Source organism: Mesocricetus auratus, unplaced genomic scaffold (genome assembly GCF_017639785.1).
Source record: "Mesocricetus auratus isolate SY011 unplaced genomic scaffold, BCM_Maur_2.0 Super-Scaffold_100020, whole genome shotgun sequence".
In the NCBI taxonomy this organism is placed as follows: Eukaryota; Metazoa; Chordata; class Mammalia; order Rodentia; family Cricetidae; genus Mesocricetus; species Mesocricetus auratus.
The window spans coordinates 5277322-5302583 of NW_024429201.1; the positions used below are offsets into that span (position 1 = coordinate 5277322).

The 25262-nt window shown below is 35.8% G+C and overlaps 1 protein-coding gene across 2 annotated transcripts in view; it reads left to right on the plus strand.

Moving 5' to 3' along the window:
• Window positions 1-25262, plus strand: part of Ndufs4 (NADH:ubiquinone oxidoreductase subunit S4) — a 93798-nt gene that overhangs the window by 26276 nt on the left and 42260 nt on the right. For both annotated transcript variants that reach the window (XM_021234509.2, XM_005082769.4), the window contains exon 2: window positions 11437-11515. In XM_021234509.2, the coding sequence (XP_021090168.1) occupies window positions 11437-11515 (79 nt within the window). The remainder of the gene's footprint in view (window positions 1-11436; window positions 11516-25262) is intronic.

The window sequence follows — 25262 nt, forward strand, 5'->3', positions numbered from 1 at the left end:
AAACTATGGAAGGGTTTCAAATGATTCACTAAAGTACTTTCCACGCAAACATGAGGACCCAAGTTCAGATCCCCAGCATCCATTCCTTTTAACATGTGGCTGTAATCCCAGGCTGATGGAGACAAGAAGATCCTGAGGCATTGTCTAGTCAGTCTAGTTTAACTAGTAAGCTGCAAGATCCCAGCCAGAGACCGTCCTAAAAAGTAAGGTGGAGAACAACACCTGACAACCTCTGTCTGGCCCTCCACATACACACATAGGGCTAGCACACCCGCACACATACACACACAAAAAGTAGTAAGTGGCAAAGCCTATATCCACTGTAATTCCCTGAAAAATCAGATTAGTGTTTATAGCATGCAGCCTGCATATAGGGAAGTTGTGGGTTTGATTATTGAACAACATGTCTATGTGATTATTGTAACATCAAAGACTGTTCCATTTACTAGCTCCTGAGAGGGGTTGTAAAATAGGTCCTTTGGTACTAAAAAAAAAGTTTACAAAGATAATTATCTTAAGGTAATTTACAATAAAATTTATGTTTTTAAAAATTCTTCATAAAAGCCCAAACTTTTTAGTATTTGAAGAGGAGAACTAAGTAGTAACCTACTTGTGGTTAGAGGGTAAAAGAAAATTTCAGTGTTATGGCAAAGGAAATTCATGTAATTTTACTTAGTCTTAAATGCAAATCTGTTTATCATAGCATTCAGACATACTTTACCAAACTTAATATAAGTTATGATATCAACTTAATGGAGTTTGTTAACTGTTCTGTCTATGTCACCAGTGTTTCTCTCTGTGCAAAAAGTCTCTTGTGAAATCTTGCTTTCCCTATTTTTGAAATGTGTTTAGAATATTTTAAAGTATAAATATTCCTCTATTTTTATGTGGTACTGAAAAATATACAATTTGGTTAAATTGTTTCTGTTATGTATAAAGCTTTTATGTTTAATAATGAAATCTTTTATTTTGGTGCTAAAAAGTGAAGTAGGTAACTTAAAATGTCCTATAGTTACTGGTCTGACTAGAGGAATCGCTGTCTCCCCTAGGCCTACTTTCCCTTTTGTTTTGTCATTACAGGTTTTTATAAGTGTATTGTAAGAATAATTGCTTTCATGTGTTTGCTTATGTATAGGTCTATTAAGAAAGATGAAACATTGACAACTATTTCTGTGCAGAGTGTGTGCTAGCCCAAGGTCTAAAAAATAGTAAGGGTGGCAATTGGTGGGACATATGGTCACAAAAAGCATGACCATATTTTGTTACACAGACACTAGTAGTTTCTAAAATGTGTAATTTTTTTCAAAAATGTATAATTTTGGAAAATTTGCTACATAATGCAGTACAAATGAATAATTATTGTGAAGTTCAGCAGCTCAATCTGGACTTCTAAGCTTTTGTGAGCTGAGTGGTTAATGTATACAGACATAGTATTTCTACATGCATATGTGAAGAGACTTTCTCTAGGCAACGTTACAAGTCTACAACTTTGGAAATCTCTAGTAAGTCTTTCTCTTCATCAGGATAAAGTAGGGCTCAACAGCTCTCACAGGCTATACTGTCTTCTGGACAGGGTTTTAACTGTGTAGCTCCAGCTGACTTTGAAGGCACCATTCTCTTTCCTTAGCCTTCCAAGTGCTGGGTCTTCAGAAATACACCACTATGGCTGGTCTTTCAGGGTTTCATTGTGATAAAATATTCATATATAAAACAAACTATTTGGAATGGGGGATGGATATGTAAATAGGAGTGCTTCTAAAATAAAAAATATTTAAAACAAAACAAAAAACTGTTTCAAGTGTAAGTTAGAATCCTGTACATTTACATTATTGTGACAAAAGGCTACTACTGTCAACACTATCCTCCTCTGAACTTTTCAATAATCCTAGAAGAAACTCTGACCCATTATCTGATATTTCTTCTCAGCCTTCCAGCTTCTGGCAGCTACCCTAGAGCCTATGAGCTTTGATGCTTCTTAAAACATAAGTGTTTCCTTGGCAACTGCTTTATTTCATTTCCCACCATGTCTTCAAGGTTCATCAGTTTTGTATTTTATGCCAGAATCAGCTTCTTTGGAGTAAATATTCTGTTGTGTGTGTGTATTCACATTGTGTTTATCCACTTACCTGTGAATAGAATCTGGAATTGTTTCCACCTTTTGACTATTTGTGATTAATGCTGTTACAGTTGTTGAGTGTGCAAGCATGTCTTTGAGTTCCTGTTTTCAGGGTCGTTGGTTATATACTCCGAAATAAAGTTGATGGATATTGCAACAACTTCCATTTTAGCATTTTGAGGGGCAGCTGCACTCCTTTTTATTGTGCTATAATGAACAAATTTCTCCACACCCTTTGCCAGTTATTGCTGCTTTCTGTTTGTTTTCGTAATAATAACTTCTATAGTGAGCACAAAGTAGGTTTTTTTTTTGTTTAATTTGTTTTATGTGTTTTTAATTGTGAGATATGGTCTCACTATTTAGCATATTTGTATTGGCATTCAATACATAGACCAGGTTGGTCTCTTAACTCACTGAGGTTTGCCTGCTTCTGGAATGCTGGATTAAAGCAGTGCACCTCCAGACCTAGCCTTAACCATCATATCTTTTTTTTTTTTCTTTTGGTTTTTATGAGACAGGGTTTCTCTGTATTGTTTTGGAGGCTGTCGGTCCAGCCCGGCCTCGAACTCACAGAGATCTGCCTGCCTCTGCCTCCCGAGTGCTGGGATTAAAGGCTTGCGCCACCACTGCCCGGCTTGACCATCAGATCTTAAAAGTTTTTTGTTTGTTTGTTTTACTTTTGTTTTCCTGAATGTTTTGCATGTATTTGTGTAGTCATTAAGCTTTAGCTCAGACACATAGTTGTTCTTGTGTTAGCTTTGTAAGGAACTGCCACACATGCCTCCATAGTGGCTGTACCTTTTTTTGTAGTCCAGTGATGAATGTTATACTCCCTCGTCTAGTTCTTGCCAGCATTTAGTGTGATCAGTTTTGAAATTTAGCTTTTTTTTTTTGAGACAGGGTCTCTCTGCATAGCCCCAGATGTCTTGGAACTCACTGTGTAGACCAGGCTGGTGAAATTTAGCTATTCTAGTAGATCTGTGGTTCCATCTATCTCACTATTGTTTTAGTTTTGATTTGTGATTGCCAAATGATACATGATGTGGGCCACTTTTTCATATGTGCGGAATATCATCTGGTTGTTATATTATTGTTTGAGACTGTAGGATCCTACTATGTATTCCAGATTGATCTGCAACTGGGTATACAGATCATGTTGGTTTGAACTCATAGCAGTCTTCCTGTCTCTGCCTCCTAAGATCTGGAGATTAAAACATGCACCACCATGTTCCTCTTGTGTGTCTGCTTTGATGAAGTACCTGATAACAATTTTTGCCTACTTCTTAATTAGGTTGTTTTCTTAGTGAAATTTATGAGATGCTTGTGTATGGGGATGCAATTTTTTTTCATTGAGATAGATATTTTGCAAATGCAGTCTCTTAGTGTGTAGCTTTTCTTTTGATTTTTGAAAACAGTATATTTTTACAGTTCAGTAGCTTTCATTTTAATGAAATACACTTGACCAATTTGTGTATGTCATGAATCAAAGTTTTGGTAGCTACAAACTCAGTGCCTGTGACAAGAGCACATAGAATCTTGGTAGGTTTTGCTTCTTAATATTAGACCTTTGGTCTATTTTGGATAATTTTGTTGAAAGGCTTAAGGTCAGTTTATAGAACATAGGAAGAAGGCTCAGTGAGTACAGTACTTGCTGCACAAGCACAAGGACCCGAGTTCAAATCCCCAGAACTCATATGAAAAGTGACAGAGGTGATAGCATGAGCCTTTAACTGTGCTTCTGGGGAGGCACAGACAGCAGATTCCCCAGAGATTGTTGACTTGCTAGTCTAGCTGATTTGTGAACTTCAGGTTCAGTGAGCTACCTTTCTCAAATAATGGAGTGGACAGAGATAGAAGAGGACTTCCAGTGCCAACCTCTGGCTGCTACTTGCCCACACAGACACGGCAGACCAACAGATGCAGTATTGAAGTCATTATATATATTGTCCCCATCTTATTACATTGCCTTGGCTCCTTTTCCAAAGGTCAGTTGATTATATTTAAATAGTCCCTTTCTGTGCTATTAGTTGTGTTATGTTGATTCACTTACCTTTTATGTATGCATTGCCACATGCAGACATTCTTTAAGTTCCACAATCACGAACTATCAGTCTTTTGATTTTGTTCATTTTCTCTCAACGTTGTATTGTCAGTTTGGATCTTTTGTCTTTGAATATGAAAGTCGGGGTTAGTTTACTAATGTCTGAAAAGTAACTTAGTGGGATTTTGATAGGTTGTTACATCTATAATTTGGAAAGAACTGATGCTTTAACAATACCATGTATCTTTGCTCATGAATATAAAGCATAGCTTCGTTATTTGGATATCTTTTATTTTCCTTCACTAGAGTTTTCTACTTTTCTTATAAAGATTTTATACACAATTAGGTCTTCATCTAAATATTTAAATTGCATATTACTTAACTATGGGAATAAATTCTGAGAACTGCATTGGTGATTTCTTTAGACAAACATCATAGAGTATACTTTGGTGAACTGAGATACCTGTGATGCTACTGGAGGCCATGATCCTGTGGAAACTTCATGATTTGTTGATGAAATGCTATTTTATAGCATGACTATATTGTTGGGTTGACTTGTGCGATTGTGTTTCTAATATCACATTCCAGTTGCTTATTGATGGTAACTAGGAAAGCAGTTGTATTATGGAACTACACTCTTATAATCATTAACTACTTCCAGGAGATTGTTCAGGGATCCCTTGTGCTTGGGTTCAGATAGACTATGATGTCATTGGTAAACAAAGACCATTTTATTCTTGACTAATATACTTAGTTTTCTTTCCTTTTTTCTCTCTTCTTTCTGATTGATTGATTTTGATCGGTTAATTGATTGTGCTGGATGGCCTGGAACTCCCTATGTAGACCAGACTGGCCTTGGTTTGCCTGCCTCTTCCTCCCAAGTCCTGTAATTAAAGGTATGTGCCACCAGGCCCAGTGATTTTCATTTCCTGTACATAGTGTAGTTACTTACCATTAGGAGTGATCTGAGTTGTAGTGCTTTTGTATATGTTTTATTAACTGATGTTCTAGAAAAATGCTGAAACTATGTTAAAGACTATACAAAGGGTAGCATGTTCTGCTTTTCCAAAGAACCTAAGTTTGATTCCCATCACCTATGGTGAGCAGTTCACAACTGCCTATAACTCCTGCTCCATAATTCTAGAGGGGTCACCAGTATGCACATGCACACATCCACTTCCACATACAGACCTTCACCATATACATTATTAAAACAAAGCTTAAAATGTTTTAATTTTTAGAAGAGATTTATTTCATGTGTATGAATGTTTTGCCTTTGTGATTATATGTATAACACTTTGTGCAGTGCCTGAGGAGGCCAGAAGAGGAGGGCATCAGATCCCATGAAACTGGGGTTACAGCAAGCTGTGAGCTGTGATGCGGGCCTCTGCAAGAACAATAAGTGCTCTTAACCATTGAGCCGTCTTCTCTAGTCCCTACAAAAGTTTTCTTTGAAAAAGATTCTACAAGACTTACTGGCTAAAATTTCACTATTTCATAGAAGACTGAAGGCCGGGGGGTGGTGGCACACGCCTTTAATCCCAGCACTCGGGAGGCAGAGGCAGGCGGATCTCTGTAAGTTCGAGGCTGGGCTGGACCGACAGCCTCCAAAACAATACAGAGAAACCCTGTCTCATAAAAACCAAAAAAAAAAAAAAAAAAAAAAAAAAAGAAGATTGAAGATCCAGAGCTAAATTATCCTGGGTTTTCTTCAGTCTCCAATTGCTATTCATTGCCCACCTCTATATCTGCTTTCTTTCTTGTGAGCGTAAGGTAAAACTTTTTGGACTATATTAATAGGCCACTAGCTTCCACCACTTCAAAAGTTGAGAATGTTACAAGATAGGATTTGAAACCTACAGTGGAGATTTCTCCACTTTGTTGAAACCCATCTTACCTGATGTTTCCATCAATGTATTTGAAAAATGCCTTGATTCATAACTTTCTGCTGTTTGGTAAGTACAAAAATTTGGTGAAAGTTTTCATGTTGGAAATGTTGTGTTCAGGGCAACATGAATAAAGGCTATTCGTTGCGTGTGTGTGTGTGTGTGTGTGTGTGTGTGTGTGTGTGTGTGTGTGTGTGTGCTGTGTGTGCTGTGTGTGCTGTGTGTGCTTGGTGTCTCTGAGGACAGAAGAGGATGTTAGAATCCCTCAAACTTAAGTTATAGCCCTGTGAGTGTTCAGAACCAAACCTGAGTCCCCTGAAAGAACAGAAAGTGCTCTTAACTGCTTAACCATCTCTCCGCTTTGCCACCCTTTTTCTTTTAACGTCAGGTTTATATGGTTCTTTTTTTCCCTCTAGTTTCCTATGATAGATGCTTAGATTGTTGAATTTAGATCTTGTGATATTCTTTATATTGTATTATATAATGTTAGTTCCTATCACAAGTTTTCCCTGCTCAGAGGAATATGAGAAAGGACACCTATGAGCAGAAGATATTTACATTTTATTGATTTGACTAGCTGACAGTTTTAAGTTAGTATTAGCTATTCAACTATAGAAATTATTGTAGTACATCTGAATTATATGGTAAATTAGTTTTGACGAAGAGATTACAAGTGAAATATTTTTACTGGTATTCCCTTTGAACTTAAAGCACTTGTAGGATCTTTATTTTTCCTTTTATTCTATTCTGTATATTTTCATTGAATATTCAAATGGTCTCTTGATAATTTCACACACACACACACACACACACACACACACTCACACAATGTACAAGCTAAGGTGGATAAATGAAAGTCAAGAGACAACTTGTGATTTTCTCCTACTATGTGAGTATTGAGCATTTTTATCTATTGAGCCATTTTGCTGTCCTCATTAATCCTTAATTTTCTCATGAATAATTGGTTACTGCTTTCTAGAGAATACAGTATGCCGAAGACTACTTAAAATTTCTACATTGATTCAGATTTTTGAGGAAATTTAAGATCATTAATTGAGGGTGATTAACTCATTTCAGGTTCAAAATAATTACCATGATGTGTAGAACATATATTATTACTTTATCACTTATATTAGTATCTCAGTAATATTTTTCTATGGTTTAACATGGAACTAAACACTTCCTGATCTAATATGAATTTGGGTTAATTTGATTTGTAAGAAGTTAGAAACAAACACAATGTGTTCTAATAAAAAGGCTAAGAATTAATTCCTTAGAGATTGTGTAAGATTAGGGATTTTATTCCATACACAATGGGTCATTTCTGGCCTTGAAATTACTAGCCTGGCTTTAAAGTTTATAAAGTGATATTTGGTTATTTGCAGAAAAAATTTAAAAAGTATTGCTGACTCCTCACCAAAGGAGATACATGCATGTGTGCATGCATACAAAAACACACACCACATTCTCGTATGTTTTGTACACATATCTGAAATTTGGACAGATTTTGGGTGGGAAGTGTGTCTGCTCTGTATTGTGTATGCTGTGATAGACAGTTTAACACAAGTGTTCAACAGAAATTATGTTCATGGATGGCAAAGCAATACTGAATATCAGTTCCTCTTCTATACATGGACCTCTCTGGGGGCAGTCTGATCTTCACACCATGATCTCTGGGTTCCAAGAGTGACATACCCCAAGAATCAGTGTCCCAATAGATAGGATGTAAAAACTGCTTATCTTTCAAACCCTGCCCTGCAAATATACATAGCTTCATTTTTCTGAACAAGTAGCACTGAGCTCACTGAGGAGGGACATGGCCTCCAGCTGCTAGTGGCAAAGTGGAGTGTCAAAGAAATTTGGAGCCACATTTTTTAATTGTCACAGCAGATAGGGGGCCACTGACCAAATTATTTTTAGTTGATATGATTAATTTGCTTCAAAGTAGGGGTATTATTTGTACTTTGGGTCAAGAAGTTTACTCTTATTCAGATTGTTTTTGGTACGATTTGAGCAAAATTGTTTCAGTCATTTAAAACATTTGAAAAAATTTCAGTTGAAAACAAGCACAATGGGTTCTAATCAAAAGGCTGAGGATTAATTCTTTGTAGGTTCTTATAAGATTAACAATTTTATTACATACACAAGACCAACAAACAAATAAGTTCTGGTTTTGAAATTACTAGCTTAGTTTTAATGTTTATAAAGCTGTATTCAATTATTTGTAGAAATTTTAAAAAATATTGCTGATACCAAAGGAGACACACAAACACACAGTGTGTAGACCATTTCAGTATTCAGTTGTTTAGTTCTAGTAGCCTTTTTTTTCTTTTCCTTTCTTTCCTTCCTTCTTTCTTTCTTTCTTTCTTTCTTTCTTTCTTTCTTTCTTTCTGCAATTTGAGTAGATTTTGGCAGGGAAGTTTGTCTGCTCTGTTGTATATGCTTTGACACATTAAAATAAGAAGTTATAAGCTGGTTGTTGTGGCATGTGCCTGTATTCTCAACTACTTGAAAGCTTGATTGAGATCAGGACTTGATTCTGCTTTGGCAAGTTGCTATGCCAAAACAATTAAGCATCCCAGAATTTAGAAAATCTAAATGAAGAGGACTATAAACCACTGATGAAGGAAGTCAAGTACATTGGTTTTGCACACTATTAATTCCTAGCATTCCAGAGTCAGAGATAGGTGGATTTCTATGAATTCAAGGCCTGTCTTGAACTCTGTGAGTTTAAGCAAGAGCTACAGAGTGAGACCTTGTCTCAAAAAAGTAAAATAGGTTTCTGTCCTGTGAAGTGTACTCTAAAGAGAATGAAAAGCAAACTACAGCATGAAAGAAATATTTCCAATGCATTCACTCATCCTTGAAAGATAACTGTCTGCAGTTCACAAATAATGTGGAAGACAATAAGGCATGGTGGCATAGGCTCCTGTCTCAGACCTCTAGGAAGGCTGAGACAGGAGCATGGCAATGGCAATTTTGAGGCCATCCTGGGCCATGTAGCAAAACCCTGCCTGAAAAAAGGGGTGGTGATGGTAGAAAAGACACTTGTTCCATAAAGACCAGTGATCTCAGTAAAGGAGCTATCTCAGTAGGAGATAGTCAAGTCCATACAGTTGTTCTCTGACTTCTGACTTTTGCATGTGTGCCGTGGCTCATGTACTGTCCTACACATATACAGTAATAATAAATAAAAAATTAAAAATAGCTCATCTAGAATGTGGGGCAAGTTGCTAAGAACAGTGAGACAGCACTGTTTACCTATTGGAATGGCTAATAGCTAGAGTAATGATCATAGTCAAATACTAGCAAGAATAGAAAAATAGTGGGAATGTGTGGTCATCCAACCCTGTTAGAAAGCAGTGTGGAAAAGATCAGCAACTCTTTAATAGGTATTTTCCCAAATGAACTAAAATTCTATGTCCTCACAAAAGCATTTACATTGATGTCTTTTGTTTTTTTGTTTTGTTTTTGCAAAATAACCCAAGTGTTCATCCATGAAGATATGAATTAGGAAATTTAAAGTTGTAACTGCAGATTTTTAAAGAAAATATCATCTCATGAGTTATTATATAGAGACTTATTATTACACAGAGAATTCTTCAAACAAATTAGAAGCATACACATTTGCACTTATTAGAATCATAGACTCATTATTAGAGGTGTTAGAGCTGTCAACTCCTCAGCTTAAAAACAGAAAGAATAACATCTGGAAACAGGGATTAAATGCTTTCCTCACAGGGAGCAAGTAAAATGTAAAGCCAGGGTTAGAAATAAGTCCTCTCAATATCCAGTATCTCTCTCTCTCTCTGTCTCTCTCTCTGTCTCTCTCTCTCTGTCTCTGTCTCTGTCTCTCTCTCTCTCCTAATTTACACACACACACACACACACACACACACACACACACACACACACACACACACACGTGCGTGAATGAGTTGTATACTTTAATAATGATAGCTGATAATTACAGACATAGCTGGCAGAGATTTATCCTTTGGTCAACAATTAAGATTAATACTTTAGATATCTGGGAATGTGATCAGTTCAGTAACAAAAAAGTAAATGGTTATGTGATCCTCAATGGTGTCTTTTAGCTTTTAACCACTGTTAGGATCACTGCTGTATAAAGATTTCAAGACAACACTGCCATTCTTTTGGGCATATTCTTAGTAATGGATGGCTATATCAAATGATAATTCCGTGTTTAATTTTTTTAAAGATACCACCACATTATTTTGCACAGTTGTGTACCATCTTATATTCCACAGAGATTACAGTTTCCCTATGTGCCTGTCAATGAGTATGGTCTGTTTATACATTATTATCCTAGTGAATATGAAGAAGTAGTTTGTTGTATTTAATTCTTAGTAACCTTGAACATTTTTCATTTACTTACTGGTCATGTATAAATAGATAAATGCTGATGTTCTTTCCCTGCTTTTATTTTTTGCTTCTAAATCTTAGAAAGCTTGGGAATTATCCCTGTTCAGTGTATTGGTCTTGCCTATTTGGAAATTTAAAACACCCAAACCTGGAAAAAGTTAGAATCCTTTGATCTCATTGCAATATAGCAAGTCTTAAAAGTTTTTCTTATTAAAAAAAATTTAAATTGTGGGCCTGGAGTGTGTAGCCCAGTTGTCTGTAGAATGCCTGCCGAGTAGGCAGAAACTCTGCTTCAGTCCCCACCACCACATAAACTGACATGGTGGTATAGGCAAGAATACTCGAAGCTGAAGGACATCCTTATCTGCATAGGGAGTCCAAGGCTAGCTAGAGTATGTGAGACCTATGTCAGAGGCAAAAGAAGTCATGAAAGGGATTGATTTTTGTGCCTAATTCCAACTTAATATTTCTGTTTTAATATTCAGGCCTTTTTTCAGTTTTGTGAACCAGACAGTAGACTGGACTAATAACACATAAGTAATCATACAAATAATTTCTATCTAAATTGCTTCTAGATTTAGAGTGAAATGAAGAAGCTTGTTCTTATAACTGAGCCCCCCCCCCCTTTCCTTGATGCCATCATTTAGGAATTGGCATTCCAGAACAGTTGATACTGTTTTGCATGTTTTCGCCTCGTCTTGACAAACCAACCACTGTACCCTCATAGAGAGCAGTCCAGTACTTGTCATTGGTGGTCTTTTTGTGAGAGTGTCTGTAGACTGACATAAAGTGCCGCCTGTTGTGAACTGTCAAAGTGAGAGTTTGCCAAAAACTCAGCAGACAGAACTAATTGGGGAGTAAAAGGGCTTTTGTGCCGTCTTCTCTTTCTTTCCTTTCATTTTATTTTTAAGAAGACAGATACTGTTAAAGCAGCATGTTTATGTAAGTCTGTCTGCTTCTCTCTTGATGGCAGAGATCATTCTTTAACTCTAAGTCTTGCACTGCAGGTTGTTGAGCACATCCACATGGAAGCTGGCACAGAACCAAACTCAAGACACACAGCTTATAACAGTTGATGAAAAATTGGTAAGGATTTCGTACAACATGCTGCTATGAATCTGCTATTGGGGTTGTTTTGTACAATAGATTATTCAGTATAGTGTTCTGAGTTCTTCTAGGAAAGTTCTACACAAACCTTAAGATTTTCACAATAACGTAAAAAATTGACTATTATATGTAAACTATCATATACAAATAGTAAGAAATTAAAGGTTTCTATTTTTGAAATCCTTATGAGTAGTAATTGAAAGTCTTATTTTGAAATAAGTACATTGTTTTTAAATTTGCTAAGTTACATTTCTACTTGAGTTATATGATACAAGTGCTTTCTAAATTAAATATATTGGGTTTTTGTAGAACCATGCAGTGTTAATGTCACTGTCTGTCTGTGTGCCTATAAACAGCATTTCTGCATATGAATGAGTTAAATTACAGCTAACAACAATGAATAATGTTTCCATCATCAGTCAATAAAATTTGGCAGCTATCATTTAAAAATATCTTCAGTGTTCAGATGCAGCTTGATATAAAGGCTTAGATGATACAATAGCACAATTTTTGTAAGGTTCTCAAGACTACTGGCACAAACATATAATAGTAGAATAAGTATGCATTTCATTTATTATGTGGTTTATGATTAAATCCAAGTGTCTTTTAATTACCCACTCCTATGCATGCTCTCAACACTGAGCTCTACCCCAGCACCACCACTCCCTTTCTGATGATCTGATGATGTAATCTTTGTTTTTTTTTTTTTTGCAGTCCTGAGCATGTGGCATAGCTCCCTAGGGGGTGGGTGGGTTGGGGGTTTAACCCTGATTTTCACTGGACTTTGACCCCTGTGCCCCCCACCCTCGGAGGGTGGGAGCTGAGGAATCAGATGAAGGAGATGGAGAAACAGAATGAATGGCTTTCAAGTGAAGTTGGGTCTCTTTACAGGTCTGTGAGCACAGGCTAGATCCAAGATGCTCTTGAAGAGCTTTGAAGGAAAGAGTGTCATGATGTAATCTTTTATCACTGACTTTGAACCTATAAGCACAATCCAAACAAGCCATCCTGAAATTCCTATTTATACTCCTAAAGATAATAGATCGATAAATAAAAAGTTAGTTTGGAAAATTCCTGTCTTAGACCTCAGGCTAACTGGTTTTTAGTCAAATTGTCTGTCTGTTGACACTGCCATCATCTTGGTAGACATGTTGATGTCATCCCATCCCTCCCCCCTTGTATTTTAATCTCCTTCTGATTCATTTTTCCCAGGATAGTCAGGATAGATTTTTGTTTTGTGTTTTTGAGACAGGGTTTTTCTGTGTAACAGCCTTGGCTGTCCTGGAACTTTATTTGTAGACGATGCTGGCCTCGCAGAGATCCATCTTCCTCTGCCTGCTGAGTGCTGGAACTAAAGGCATGCGCTACTACACCCAATGATTTTGTGTGTGTGTGTGTGTGTGTGTGTGTGTGTGTGTGTGTGTGTGTGTGTGTGTGTGTGATATGTTGGTTTTGCCACCTCTTGTGCATAATCCTTTGGCAGCTTCTATTGCCCTGACAGTTAACTTTAAAGTCCTGATGGCCTTCAAGGCCTTGCGTGATTTAGTTCCTTCTTTCTGTCTAGGTTTGTTTTGTGCCATTTGTTTATAGAATAGTCTGTATTCTTTTTTTTGTTGTTGTTGTTGCATACAGAATTCCTGTTCCCCTATCCAGATGCTTTGTACTAACCCCAGTCTTTATTCACTCGCCATGTATTCATTTTAGAAATATAATCAAATACACGTCTTTAGTTAAGAACAAAAGAAACAAGGCAGTTGTGTGTAAGAGGGACATGTCTTTCTTGTAACATGTATTGTAATCATTAGTTAATGACAGCACTAGTGTTTTAATTTCCCTCTCATTAAAACACAGAGAATAGCTTATTGTTACAGTATTATTGTTTATTTAAATTTTATAGTTTATTAATAGTATTTCCTAGTTCTTTCTATTTTAAAGAATCAACCAATTTACTTATTACTCTAAACCAGCAGTTCTCAACCTGTGGGTAGAGACCCTTTGGGAGGGTTGAATAAGCCTTTTTCACAGGTGTCGCATATCAGATATCCTGCATATCAGATATTTCCATTATGATTCATAACAGTAGCAAAAGTACAGGTATGAAATAGCAATGAAAGTAATTTTATGGTTGGGGGTTATCACAACATGAGGAACTGTATTAAAGGGTCACAGCAGTAGGAAAATTGAGAGCCATTGCTCTAAACAAACCATTGAGATATTTAGTGTGATGCTTTTGAGTAACATGCCACAAAATCAGTTGTATGCTGCTGATTGATTTTGCTCTATATACATTTCTCCCCAGCACTGTTACTTTTCTTGAAGTATGTCAGTCAAATGCTAGGACAGTGTTCTAGCAGGTGTCAGCTGAGTTCTTGCACATAGTCACAGTTGAAGTAATATTCAATATGGGTGACCGAACCCCAAAATTAGACTTTAGCTATTTAAATTATAGCACTTAGTAATCTAATAGGTAACAAAATACTTCTAGATTTTCGTATTTTGTTCCCACATAGCTTTTGAAGAAGGGCTAAATACATAGCATAATGGGATGATGGACTAAGAAGAACATTTACAAACACAGAGAGGGTATTTAGAATCCATTATTAAGTTTGCATTTTGAGCAAAAGAAGATTGTTATACAACACTAATGATGAAAGCATCTCAGAATGTAAAGTAAATCCCTTGAATATTTCTAAGAATGTGGAACTATCACTTTAATGTTGCTGTTATAAGTAATATAAAGAATATAGCTAATATAAAGTAATATAAAACAATTTATTATGCTGGGTGCCTCCATATCTTTAATCCCATCACTCAGGAGGCAGAAGTAGATGGATCGCCACATTAAAAGTCAGCCTAGTGTACAAAGTGAGTTTTAGGACAGGACAACAGAGAAACCCTGTATTGAAAAACCAAAAAACAATTTATTAGATTGGGGTGTGTGTGTGTGTGTGTGTGTGTGTGTGTGTGTGTGTGTGTGTGTGTGTGTGTGTGTGTGTGTACATGCTTTTACCATGTGGGGAGGGTGCCCACAGAGGCCAGATAGAACTCTGGACAGGCAACAAATACTCTTAACTGCTGCGTCATCTCTCCAGCCCTTGGAGTATTCTTAGTGCTACATTCTCATCCCTTGTATGCTATCTTTATTAACTACCCCATACTAGATATCATAGTTATATTTAGACCTTAAATTAGATGAAAGCTAGATTCTTAATTGAAATTAACGAAGTTGGCCCTTATCATGATTTTTATGGGTAGCCATATAAGTGCATAGGTATTCATATGCAATATAATTTTTAAAATAATACAGATGATGACTAAGAACTCAGGGCATGAACTAACTTAGTTCAGATCCATTTTAGTGGGCTATTTCTGGTTTCTGAAAATGGATCCTAGGAATTCAACACCAGAGGATAACTTTAAATATCACCTACTGAGTCTACAGAATCTAGTTATTTTCAATTAAAAAAATGTTTAACATTTCCCCCCGAGAAATCTTACAGAAAACTCTAGTAAGTAGAATAGATCAAAGCTGAACTATAAGGGATTCAGGGTTGTAGGCTAGACATGAAGGAGAGCTTCTGAACCTCAGCACACATCTAAGGGGAGTCTAATGGAGGAAACTGGAAGATAGTCTCTAATCATTTTCCTTTTAGTGAACTAAATAATTGCTTCTCTGACTGAAAAAGTTCCAGTTAATTGATCCTCGTTTTCTTTTTAGGCTTCTGCTCATATTACTAATGAATTAGAAAGTTATCTCTTAAGTGGGTTGGTTGTACAAGCCTACAGGTCCCATGTTTAGAAGGTGGAGCCAGGAGTTTCTGGATTTCAAGATCATCCTTGGCTATATAGTAAGACTGAAGTCATCCTGGGCTATGTGAGACCCTGCCTCGATAGTCAAACAAACAAAAGTTCAAGAAAACAAAAAAGCTCTTTCTTAAGCAGAAAGTATAGTCTCTTAAGATGAGAAAATTCTACCCTTCTATGTAAAATGAAAACAAACAAAACAACCCACTGCATACCTATGCCATACACAAATGTAACTCCCTAGTTCTAAATATAAACTTATGGTGCTAAACTTCAAACTAAAATATATAAAATTCCTAAAAGAAAATGAAGGAGACAATCTTTGTAGCTTTGGATTAGACAAACTATTTTAGATGTGATACTATTAGTGTTCAGTTCACGATTTTAAAAAGTTATAACTATACTTTCTCACAATTAAAAATGTGCTTAAAAAATGTAAGACAGATACTAGTAAAATGGCTCAGTGGATCAAGTTGCCTGCCACCAAGCCTGAATTTGATCCCTTGAGCCTGTGTGTTGAAAGGAGAGAACCAATATCTACAAATTGTCCTATAACCATCACCTGAGACTGTGGCCCTTGTGTGCATGCACACAAACACACACACACACACACACACAATGAATTAAAATGTAACAAAAATTTTCAAAGAGGTATTTTAAGAGAAAAAAAGAAAATGATAAGATACAGATAGGTAAAATATATTTGTTAAATGTATTTAATGGAAATTATATCCAGAAAATATATACATCACTTATGTTAGCCTCAAAGGCTATATGCTGTGTAATTCCATTTATTTGATATTCTAGATACTGGAAAACTCTAGGAATAAGAAATTTATTAGTGGTTAGCAGGGCTGGATGTGGATCGTGAAGAATTAAATCTCAAAAAAATGAGGAAATTTATGTTAACTTTTCTTGATTGAGATAGTGTTCCTCTTGTCAAAATCCATATTTCTGTTGATTTGTGAAATAAACAAGAATCCACAGAACTGTACAGTAACAGTAGCACATTTTCCTGTTTTTAAACTATCAGTTTTCAAAAAGATATGAAGGTAACTTCTTAAGTTTTAAGTAAAAAATAACATTGTGTCAGTTGTTCTAAGGTCTTCCCAAATCATATGTAGGGCATGCCATAGTCGATAGGTCAGCCCTCTGTATACTGAATTCTGCCAGCTTTTGGGTCTGTTAAATTAAGACCTTCTTAAAGGATGGTTTCAGGTGTGCCTACAGCTTCTTTAGAAGTGAATTATTTTCATAATTACACCATCTTTAATTTCCCTTCTCATTGTGTTAACAATCTACAAAAAGAAAAAAAAAACACCTGAACAATCAAAGGGGTGTTACTGGTCATTAAATTTTTCTGTTCTTTGCAGTCAACATATGAAATACAAGAACTAGTTTATGTGAGGAAACAAACAGTGAAAATTTTGTAAGAAATTATATTTTAACCCTGTGTACACATCTTATGCTCCAGGTAGTAAAACAAAAATGTGGGTAGAGTATTTCTGTTCCTCATCAGAGCAGAGTGGCTGTCCTTAGGAAAAACCATGTTTGCTTTACTGTTGTTGCAGATGAAATTAGCCACTTTTTATGTATAACTTAGATAACAGACTGTGGCTATTATTTGGTCAGGAACATTTGGCAGACATTTTCCCAAAATGAACCTACCAACATCAAGAAAATGTAGTCCATGGTAAACTTGAGCTTTTACATGAAAATTACATTTCTATTTTAGTTTTTGTTTTGTTCAGTTGTTGTTGCTTTTTGTTTTTGTTTTGAGACAGGTTTCTCTGTGTAGCTTTGTAGACCAGGCTGGCCTAAAACTCACAGAGATCCATCTACCTCTGCCTCTTGAGTGCTGGGATTAAAGGCATGAACCACCACTACCTGGCTGAATTATATTTTAGTTAAAACACACTTTTGGTGTGCATATATGGATGCCTGTGGGTTGGACTGTATGAAAGTGGCCCAGAAGTTGGGGAGTGAGCCTCAGGTGTGGTTTCATGTGTGGCTCTCAGGCATGGCCTTGGGGACTGCCCACCAGTGTTTTGAGATAAGCTCTTTTGCTAATTTGATTATGTTAGCTGGTTACAAGTACCAGAAATTCTCCTGTCTCCACCCTTCCTCTGCTGAAATTACAAGCACATGGCTTTTCACATTGTTGCTGAGGAGTGAACTGAGGTTCTCTTGCTTGCTTGGCAAGAACTATACTGACTGAGCTATCCTGAAAATTGTAATTTTTATAGATTTGGGTTCTGCTGCTGACCTAATTAAATTTGATGCTTTCAATGTAATTGGAATTTACAGTAACAAATGCGATTTTTTAAAAATGTGGTAATGAAATATGCTGGAATATATATTTTGAATATATATATGCATATATATATATACTTCTATGAAATAGTATAACCAATACATGATGATTCATAGGTAAGAATGTAAAGATAACACAATGAGTTATAACAAGATATGGAGCTATTAGCATTATTAAAGAATTGGTTCTCTGACTAATGTCTATATGAAAATGCATTGTTTTCATGTATTACAACCAAAGCACCTGCTATTAGAATATATCAACAGGTGTCAGAATTCATCTGCCTCCTATTAAGTTATATATCTATTAAAGATAGCTTCAAAAATGTAACTATATCTCAAGTGTATATTAAAATTTTACTGTTTTAAAATATATCACATAATAAATGCTATAGCTATAGCTTATGTAAACAAAATATCTGTGAATTCCAGTAATATTTAAGAGTATAACAAAATCTTGAGACAATAACAGTAGTCATCCCCTGTATCTTTTATTTGGGTGAAATGTCTCAGGGCTTTGAATGATTTCCTGGTAGTTTATCATCTTGAGTATGTTGCAGTTATACTGAACCTCTTTAAGTTGTTGTCAGCTTTTCTTGTACCACTACAAATGTGGTGCATGCAGGGTGTGGTGGCAAGTATTGTGCCTCTTTTAGGTACAGCAGTTCTTGAAGGACCTCTTAAAATTTAGATCTCATACATCTTTAAGTGGATTTCATGGAGCACTAGAAATGCATTATGTGAACTCTTACCCAGACAAGTTTCTTTTCTTCCAGCTTGTGCGTAGATGGTTTAATATTATCATTATTGTTATTATTATTACTATTATCTGTTGTTCTCTGATTCAAATGAAGTTTTAACAGTGCTTCTTATGTGCAGAATTTGCTATAGAGAGTATAAATTAAGGAATCTGTGTAGTGTTTTATGAATGTTAGTATCCTAAGTGCAAAGAAATGTTTTCCCCCAGAGTACCAGTTGTATATCGACATCATGCACTGTCCTTTTTCCCCCCACTATGTCCTTAAGGCATTGAATGTCTGCTAACATTATTCTATTATAAAGAACCATCTTTCATTTTAGATCTATATATGATGGAATTGTTATAGAACAAAGTCTTCTGGAAGTGAAATTGTTTCCCTGGATTACTATTAATAAAGACTTTCATATTTGGGTGTGGTGAAACTTTAAGGATAACTCCTAAGAAGTCTTTCCTTGTTTATTGAGTTTAACTTCGAATTAATCTTTTCACTGATGAAAATTCAAATAACAGATATTCAGAATATCCTAAAATAATCTTCGAAAGTTATGTTTAGGAGTACAGTCTTTTAAAAATCCTTTTTTTGTGGGTTGCACCGTTATCAAGTGCAAGTATGTGCTCCTTCACACAGATGTGAGGAAAGCTTGCAAATGGCTGCTCTGGCCTTGGTTTCTATTAGAGGAGGAGCTGGCTGTGAGGTTGGAGGAAGAGTGCCCTTGCTTTTGAGTATCAGTGGAAAGGCACATTTCCCCTCCTCAGCCTCCTGTCAGTGAATTTAATGAACACCCGTGTCTGTGAACATGTTGTCCTTTTATTTTCCCTTTAACTTTACAATAGAGAATGTCAATCTTTAACATTCCTTAAAGATTTTGAGTAGTTGTTCTCCCTAAATAACCAAAGCATGAATTACTTATCCTTTTAATTGCTTTTTAATCATTTTAGTATCCATTTTAGTGTGCTGATTACTTATATGTCAACATTTATTAACAAGTTACTACTCTTACAACTGTGACTACAAAGAGAAAAAGAGTTCTTGTCGGAGTAGTCTCTGGTCTTAATGAAAGTACTATGCAGTAAGCTCTAACAGTTGAAACTAGTACATTAGTTTTATGGAAACTGTTGGTGTCATCTTTCCTTTTTTCACCAAGTGCTCGTGGAGCATTGTCACATACCACACATAACGCTTCTGTATGTATCCTGACAGTTGAAGTATTTTTCACTTATTGATTCATTGTCTTGTCCATAAACTACTTAATGCCACCTGTCTTCTAACTTTTATGAAGGTTTTATGGTTATACATGTATCTTCAATTTAAATGCCTATGAAATAGGAAGCTTTTAGTAATTTATAAATCTGACATCTTTTTTTTTTTTGAGGGGTACAGGACTGGGAAAGGCAGCTGTCATTTCAAAGCTTTCTGGAGAAATGTCTTTATAGTATAATACTACTAATGTAAAATGCTAGTGTTTTGGACATTTTTAGTTTCCACTGTTATTTTTATTAAAAATAAAGTAAATGTGAAAAATAGTTAGGTTTTGCCGTTTTGTAGTATTTTATTAAGTTCCTTACAAATTGCAATAAAATACCAGTTAAAGCTGTTCACTGCTTGCTATAAATTGTTGCTATTTGATAGTATCCACATGACACTAGCTGCAATCTAGCTGATGAGATTTTAATATTACTGTTTTAGATGTATTTAAGTAGCAACTTATATTTGTAGAAATTTTTTGTTGCTTTGTTTTAAATATCCTCATGACTTCAACTTGGTTTAATAAATTTTAATTGAATAATCTTTTTGCAAACCTTCAAAAGTAAAACAAGAAGATATACTATACAAGTGTTTTGTGTTGGTTTTTTTCCTCTTGCGTACTATAAGTTCATGAGTGAGATTTATAAAGTTAGATTTAGAATTGACCAGTAACAGTGACCTGCACAGAAAGATAAAGCGCAGTTGAAGCTTTCCTTTCCCTTGACCGTGTGCTCCCTTCCCCTGTTACGCTTAGTTTTCTTTTGGCGAGATTACTCTCCTTTGGAGATGGCAGCGCTATCTCTGCCAGATTGTAAGTAGTGTCTGCAGTTAGGCTATGCAGCCTTCTAGCATCTCAAGTGTCTGTTTTGTCTGCACTTCATGCACACACATTCTTTTGCAACATTTCAAGGCTTTAGTCTTGAGCACTGGGTCAAAGGATGTGTCTCTTTGAAGGGTAGACAAGAGTTTTTTTTTCTTTTAAATGTTTTATTCACTAAGTAGTATTTCATTTTACATCAAAGAATAGCAGTCTCTGTGAGCCTACCATGGTGGCAGTTTAGCATGTGGGTTTTTCTCTTTCTTTCAGTAAATTTAGATAATGTTGCTTCAAGTAAATAGGACTGTTAAATTTAAAATGTAAAGAAAAGGCATTGGCTGACTGGCTGACTGTAAATGTTTCTTCGCAATATCATTTAAATTTTAAAAAGAACGATAGTATTTTAGACTGCATTTCCCTATGAACTGTTACCTTAGATACTGAAAACAATGATGAGTAGCCATAAAGACTGCAGAGGTAGTGATTATAATTCTATGGAAGTGAGGTAACCACCCTCAGTCTGCTTCTCTAGTATTTATTATAGATGTGTGGCCATTATTTTGAAGAATATCAAAGACTCAAGTAATGAGACATGTTTTTAGGGTTAAACTAGAAGAAAAGTTTCTGTGCTGTTTGCATGGGTTTATTGGTGATGTAATAATCATAGAATGTGATTGTTTATATGTTTATAAGATTATTGCATTTCATATTTGAATTGTGATATATATACACACCTAAGCTTAGGAATTAATATGAAAATAGTTTTTGTTTGTTTGTAAAACATACAGTGACATTTATTGAAATTTTGTCTAAATAGAGTTAAATTAGAAATGTTTCTGCTCTTCATGGCCTGACAGTCTTAAAGGAAGTACAGCTAACATTTAACAATAATGATCATTAAGTCACATTGCTTATGTATAATTTTTGTAGTTATAATTCCATATCTATAAATGCAGAACTTTATTTCCAAAATACATTTCCAAAAATGTTTTTCTAACATATCATTAGACTGTATGAAACTTACACTTTTGAAGTGTTACAAAGGAAATGTTAAAAATACTAGTTTTTAATGTAGAGACAAGAATCATTAAAACTTAGAGAATAGCTATACTAAATGGATGGGAGAACAAAAGGTCTCTCGTCTACTGTATTCAGCCACCTCTATTATCTGTGATTCTTCAGCAATTAAAGCAGATTATTTTCTTCTTTGTTCCTACTTAGAACACTTGAACAATACTGAAGAATTGAACTGACTGGAATGGTTTATCTTACAAAAGCTTTAAAGTTCTATGCACCAATTAGCAAAATACAGTAAAGGTTTAAACTGTTAATAGCCACAACATGGTGAATGCATAGACCTGGAGTGTGCGAGGTCTGTGTAACAGCTCCCATTGTGGTTTCTTCAGGAGAGTAACTGTGTCTGTTCTTTTCTTGCCTTACTACCTGCTGTGTATGGAGATTTTGAATAGGACTGGACACTTGCTTTTAAGAATTTCAAACTCTTGCATGTTATTATATTGTCACTTTGGCTCTCATTAAATTAGGGTTGATAATATTTTATTTATTTGGATTTATGTAAAATTTCTTTTGCTATTTTAAAGACAGTTCTAGTATGAAAATATGTATCAGTCTGTTAGTAATAAATCCAAAGTGTTTGTGCTGTGTGTTATCTTCTTGCAGCAAACTGCTTGTCCAATAGTTTTCATTTAACAGATTATAGCCAACTATTCTGTATTTGTACTGTCTTTAAGTGCTTATTTTGGTTTGGGGTTTGGCTTGGTTTTGTTTTCCTGGATGGTAGAAAATATTTTGTTGTTTTTATTACAGCTTTTTAAGTTGGTCAACTTGCCAGATTGACAAGAGTTCATTTAGATTGCCACTAAGTTGTTAAATAATTTGTGCCCATCATTTTGTAGTAGTTTTCAGTAAAATTGGGGTAGGAGGAGGTAAAAATTTGGTAGTAGCACATTTTGGTGACAATTATTTTCCCCTTTCTATGTTATATAACCGGGTATTAAAATGTAGAATTAGAGCAAAAGACAAAGAACATAGAAGGCCTCAAGGTTTGCGGCTAGTAAACCTTGTTTCTTTGTTTATAGTTTGTAATTTTATATGACCTATTCTTTGCTTTAATTCTACTCTCAAAAATAGTGCCTCCAATATAATAGATATTCATGTTTTTACCAAGTGGGTAAGTTTTTAAAATTAGCGGTGATGTGGAAGCTTCACTGTATGAAATGTGCTGTGTTTCCACAAATCTGCCTCTTTCTAAGAACACTTTTCTAGAAATGTGTGAATGGGTTCAGTTGCTGTTTCATGTTAACACTTCCAAAGGCTTTCAGTTTATTGAATGTTAGTTAATGAAAGCTTCAATTTTTTTTTCATGCTTCCTTAGACATAAACAATTTTAGTTTTTGTTTTTTAAGCAACACATGGGATACATATATACTAAAATGCTAGGCTGTGGTTACTAATTTAAGATGAAAAGCCTGAATACTGTGGTCATTTGCATGTATATTATATAGTGACCATTGAGTATACATCATATTAAAAAAATCTATCCATGAAAAATAGCTTAACTCAATTGAACAGTACCAGCTAGTTTACGTTTTTGATCCTTAGCCATTTCCTATATCTGAAATGCTTTTCTCAAAGCATATTTCTTGACTGCCTATTTAAATAACCCTTACCCCACCCAACCCCAGCTACTTTGGGGTTAAATCCCAATTGAATTAAGATTTGATCTCCAAAGAGTTAAAACCAAGTTTCTAGTTCGGTACATTTGAATAGCGTAAACACATTAGTGTGACCCATGCTAGGGTATGCATTGAGCAATTTCTAAGGAAATTAATCTCTTATAATATTGAACATGTTTTTACATTCATTTTGTGTGCACTCAAGTGTTTTGAAAACTTACTATATACCATATTCTAGGCCCTGAGAATCCAGTGAGAAAAGGACATCCCTCTGTCTTAGAGACAGTCTTCCCAGCTGTAAGCATACAGCAGTTTGTTAGTAATCAAGATGAGTTCCATAGATTAAGGAATTTTATAGGGAAAAAACAGCAGCTGATGATAGGATAGAAAGTAGCCTGGGTTGGGAGGGGTACGGGTTATTTAAATAGGCAGTCATTTGAGATTGTGCCATAAAGAATCATCTAGAGAAAGTCTAAAGTAAGAGCATTTCAGATATAAGAAATAGCTAGCTAAGGGTCAAAATATAAACTAACTAGTACTAGTTAGAGAACAGAAGGAAAACTCTCATACACACACTCACCTCCCTCAAAAGGAAGTTGCTTAATACAATTTTGTCAATAATGAATCAAGGAAAATAAGCTGCTGTCTACCAAGGAGGTGCTGAAAAGCCCTAATGCATTTAAGCTTTGAACCTTGCGCAGCCACTGGCAAGGTGACTAGCTGTGGTTGTCTTCTTCTTAACTCCGTACTTCTTTCTATGTGTGTCTTGGAATTTGTCTCTTTTGATACCTGTCTGGGTGGTTGTCTCCCTTTGTTTTTATTACTGTCCCTCTTCTGAATATTAACTGACAGTCATTTATCCCGTTCAGATTGGTTGGTTGTCTTTACTTTCCCCTCTCTTTCTCTCCTATTACACAGACTTAAGTTCAATTAGACAGCTAGCTATTGCTTGTGCCCAAGATATAAATGGCACTATTGCACTCTTGGGGATTCAAATATTGCAGACTGCTCACTGCTGTTGTCCGTAGGCTTTACAGCTGGGTAGGACTGTTGGTTGCTTTTCTCCATGGCAGCTTGCGTAGTTTTGAGATGCCATGAGAGCCAGTCCTCAGAGATGAGTGTCCAGGTCAGTTTCAGCTCAGTCCTCCAAGTTCCATGTTCAAAGTATGTGGTGTCTTCAGTAGAGGGTGTAATGCAAAGTTTTACTCTTTTTGGCTTTTTGGTCTCTTTTGGCTTTTTTGAGGGGTCCACCACCCAGTTCCCAAGTAAATCGCACACAAGGCTTAGTTTTAGTTATGAGTGCCTGGCCTTAGCTTGGTTTGTTTCTTGCCAGCATTTCTTAACTTTAGTTATACCGACTACCTTTTGCCTCTGGGCTCTTATCTTTCTCTATTTCTGTATACCTTACTTTTGCTCTTACTCTGTGGCTGGGTGACTGACTGGCTGGCCCCTGGTGTCCTCCTCACTTCTTCTATTTATTCTCTCTGTCTGCCAGCCCCACCTATCCTTGCTCCTGCCTCACTATTGGCTGTTTAGCTCTTTATTAGGACTACCAGGTGTTTTAGACAGGCACAGTAACACAGCTTCACAGAGTTAAACAAATGCAAACAAAAGTCACACACACACACACACACACACACACACACACACATTTCCCAAGAAGTTATAACATTCCCTTCAAGTTATGTGCAATAAAGAATGGCAATGGCAATAGCCTGTAGTTTTGGAAGTCTTTTTGATTCCCCTGACCAACAACAGCTCAAAAGGAGGTTTCTCATGCCGAATGCTGGGGCTTTGTTGGATTACTTGTGGACATTTAGGTTGTTTTTAATTTCTTTTAATAGCTGCGATGGTTTGAGTAAAAATGGCCCTCATTGGCTCATTTACTTGAATGTTTGGTTCCGAGCTGATGGAATATTTAGGAAGAATTAAGAGATGTGGCCTTGTTGGAGGAGGTTTCATGTAGCCTAAGTTAGCTTTGACCTTACTATGTTGCTGAGGTCGATCTTGTACTTTTGATCCTCATACTCCCCTCAGATTACAGGCATGAGCTGAACCCTGGACTTTCATACATTCTATGCACACATTCG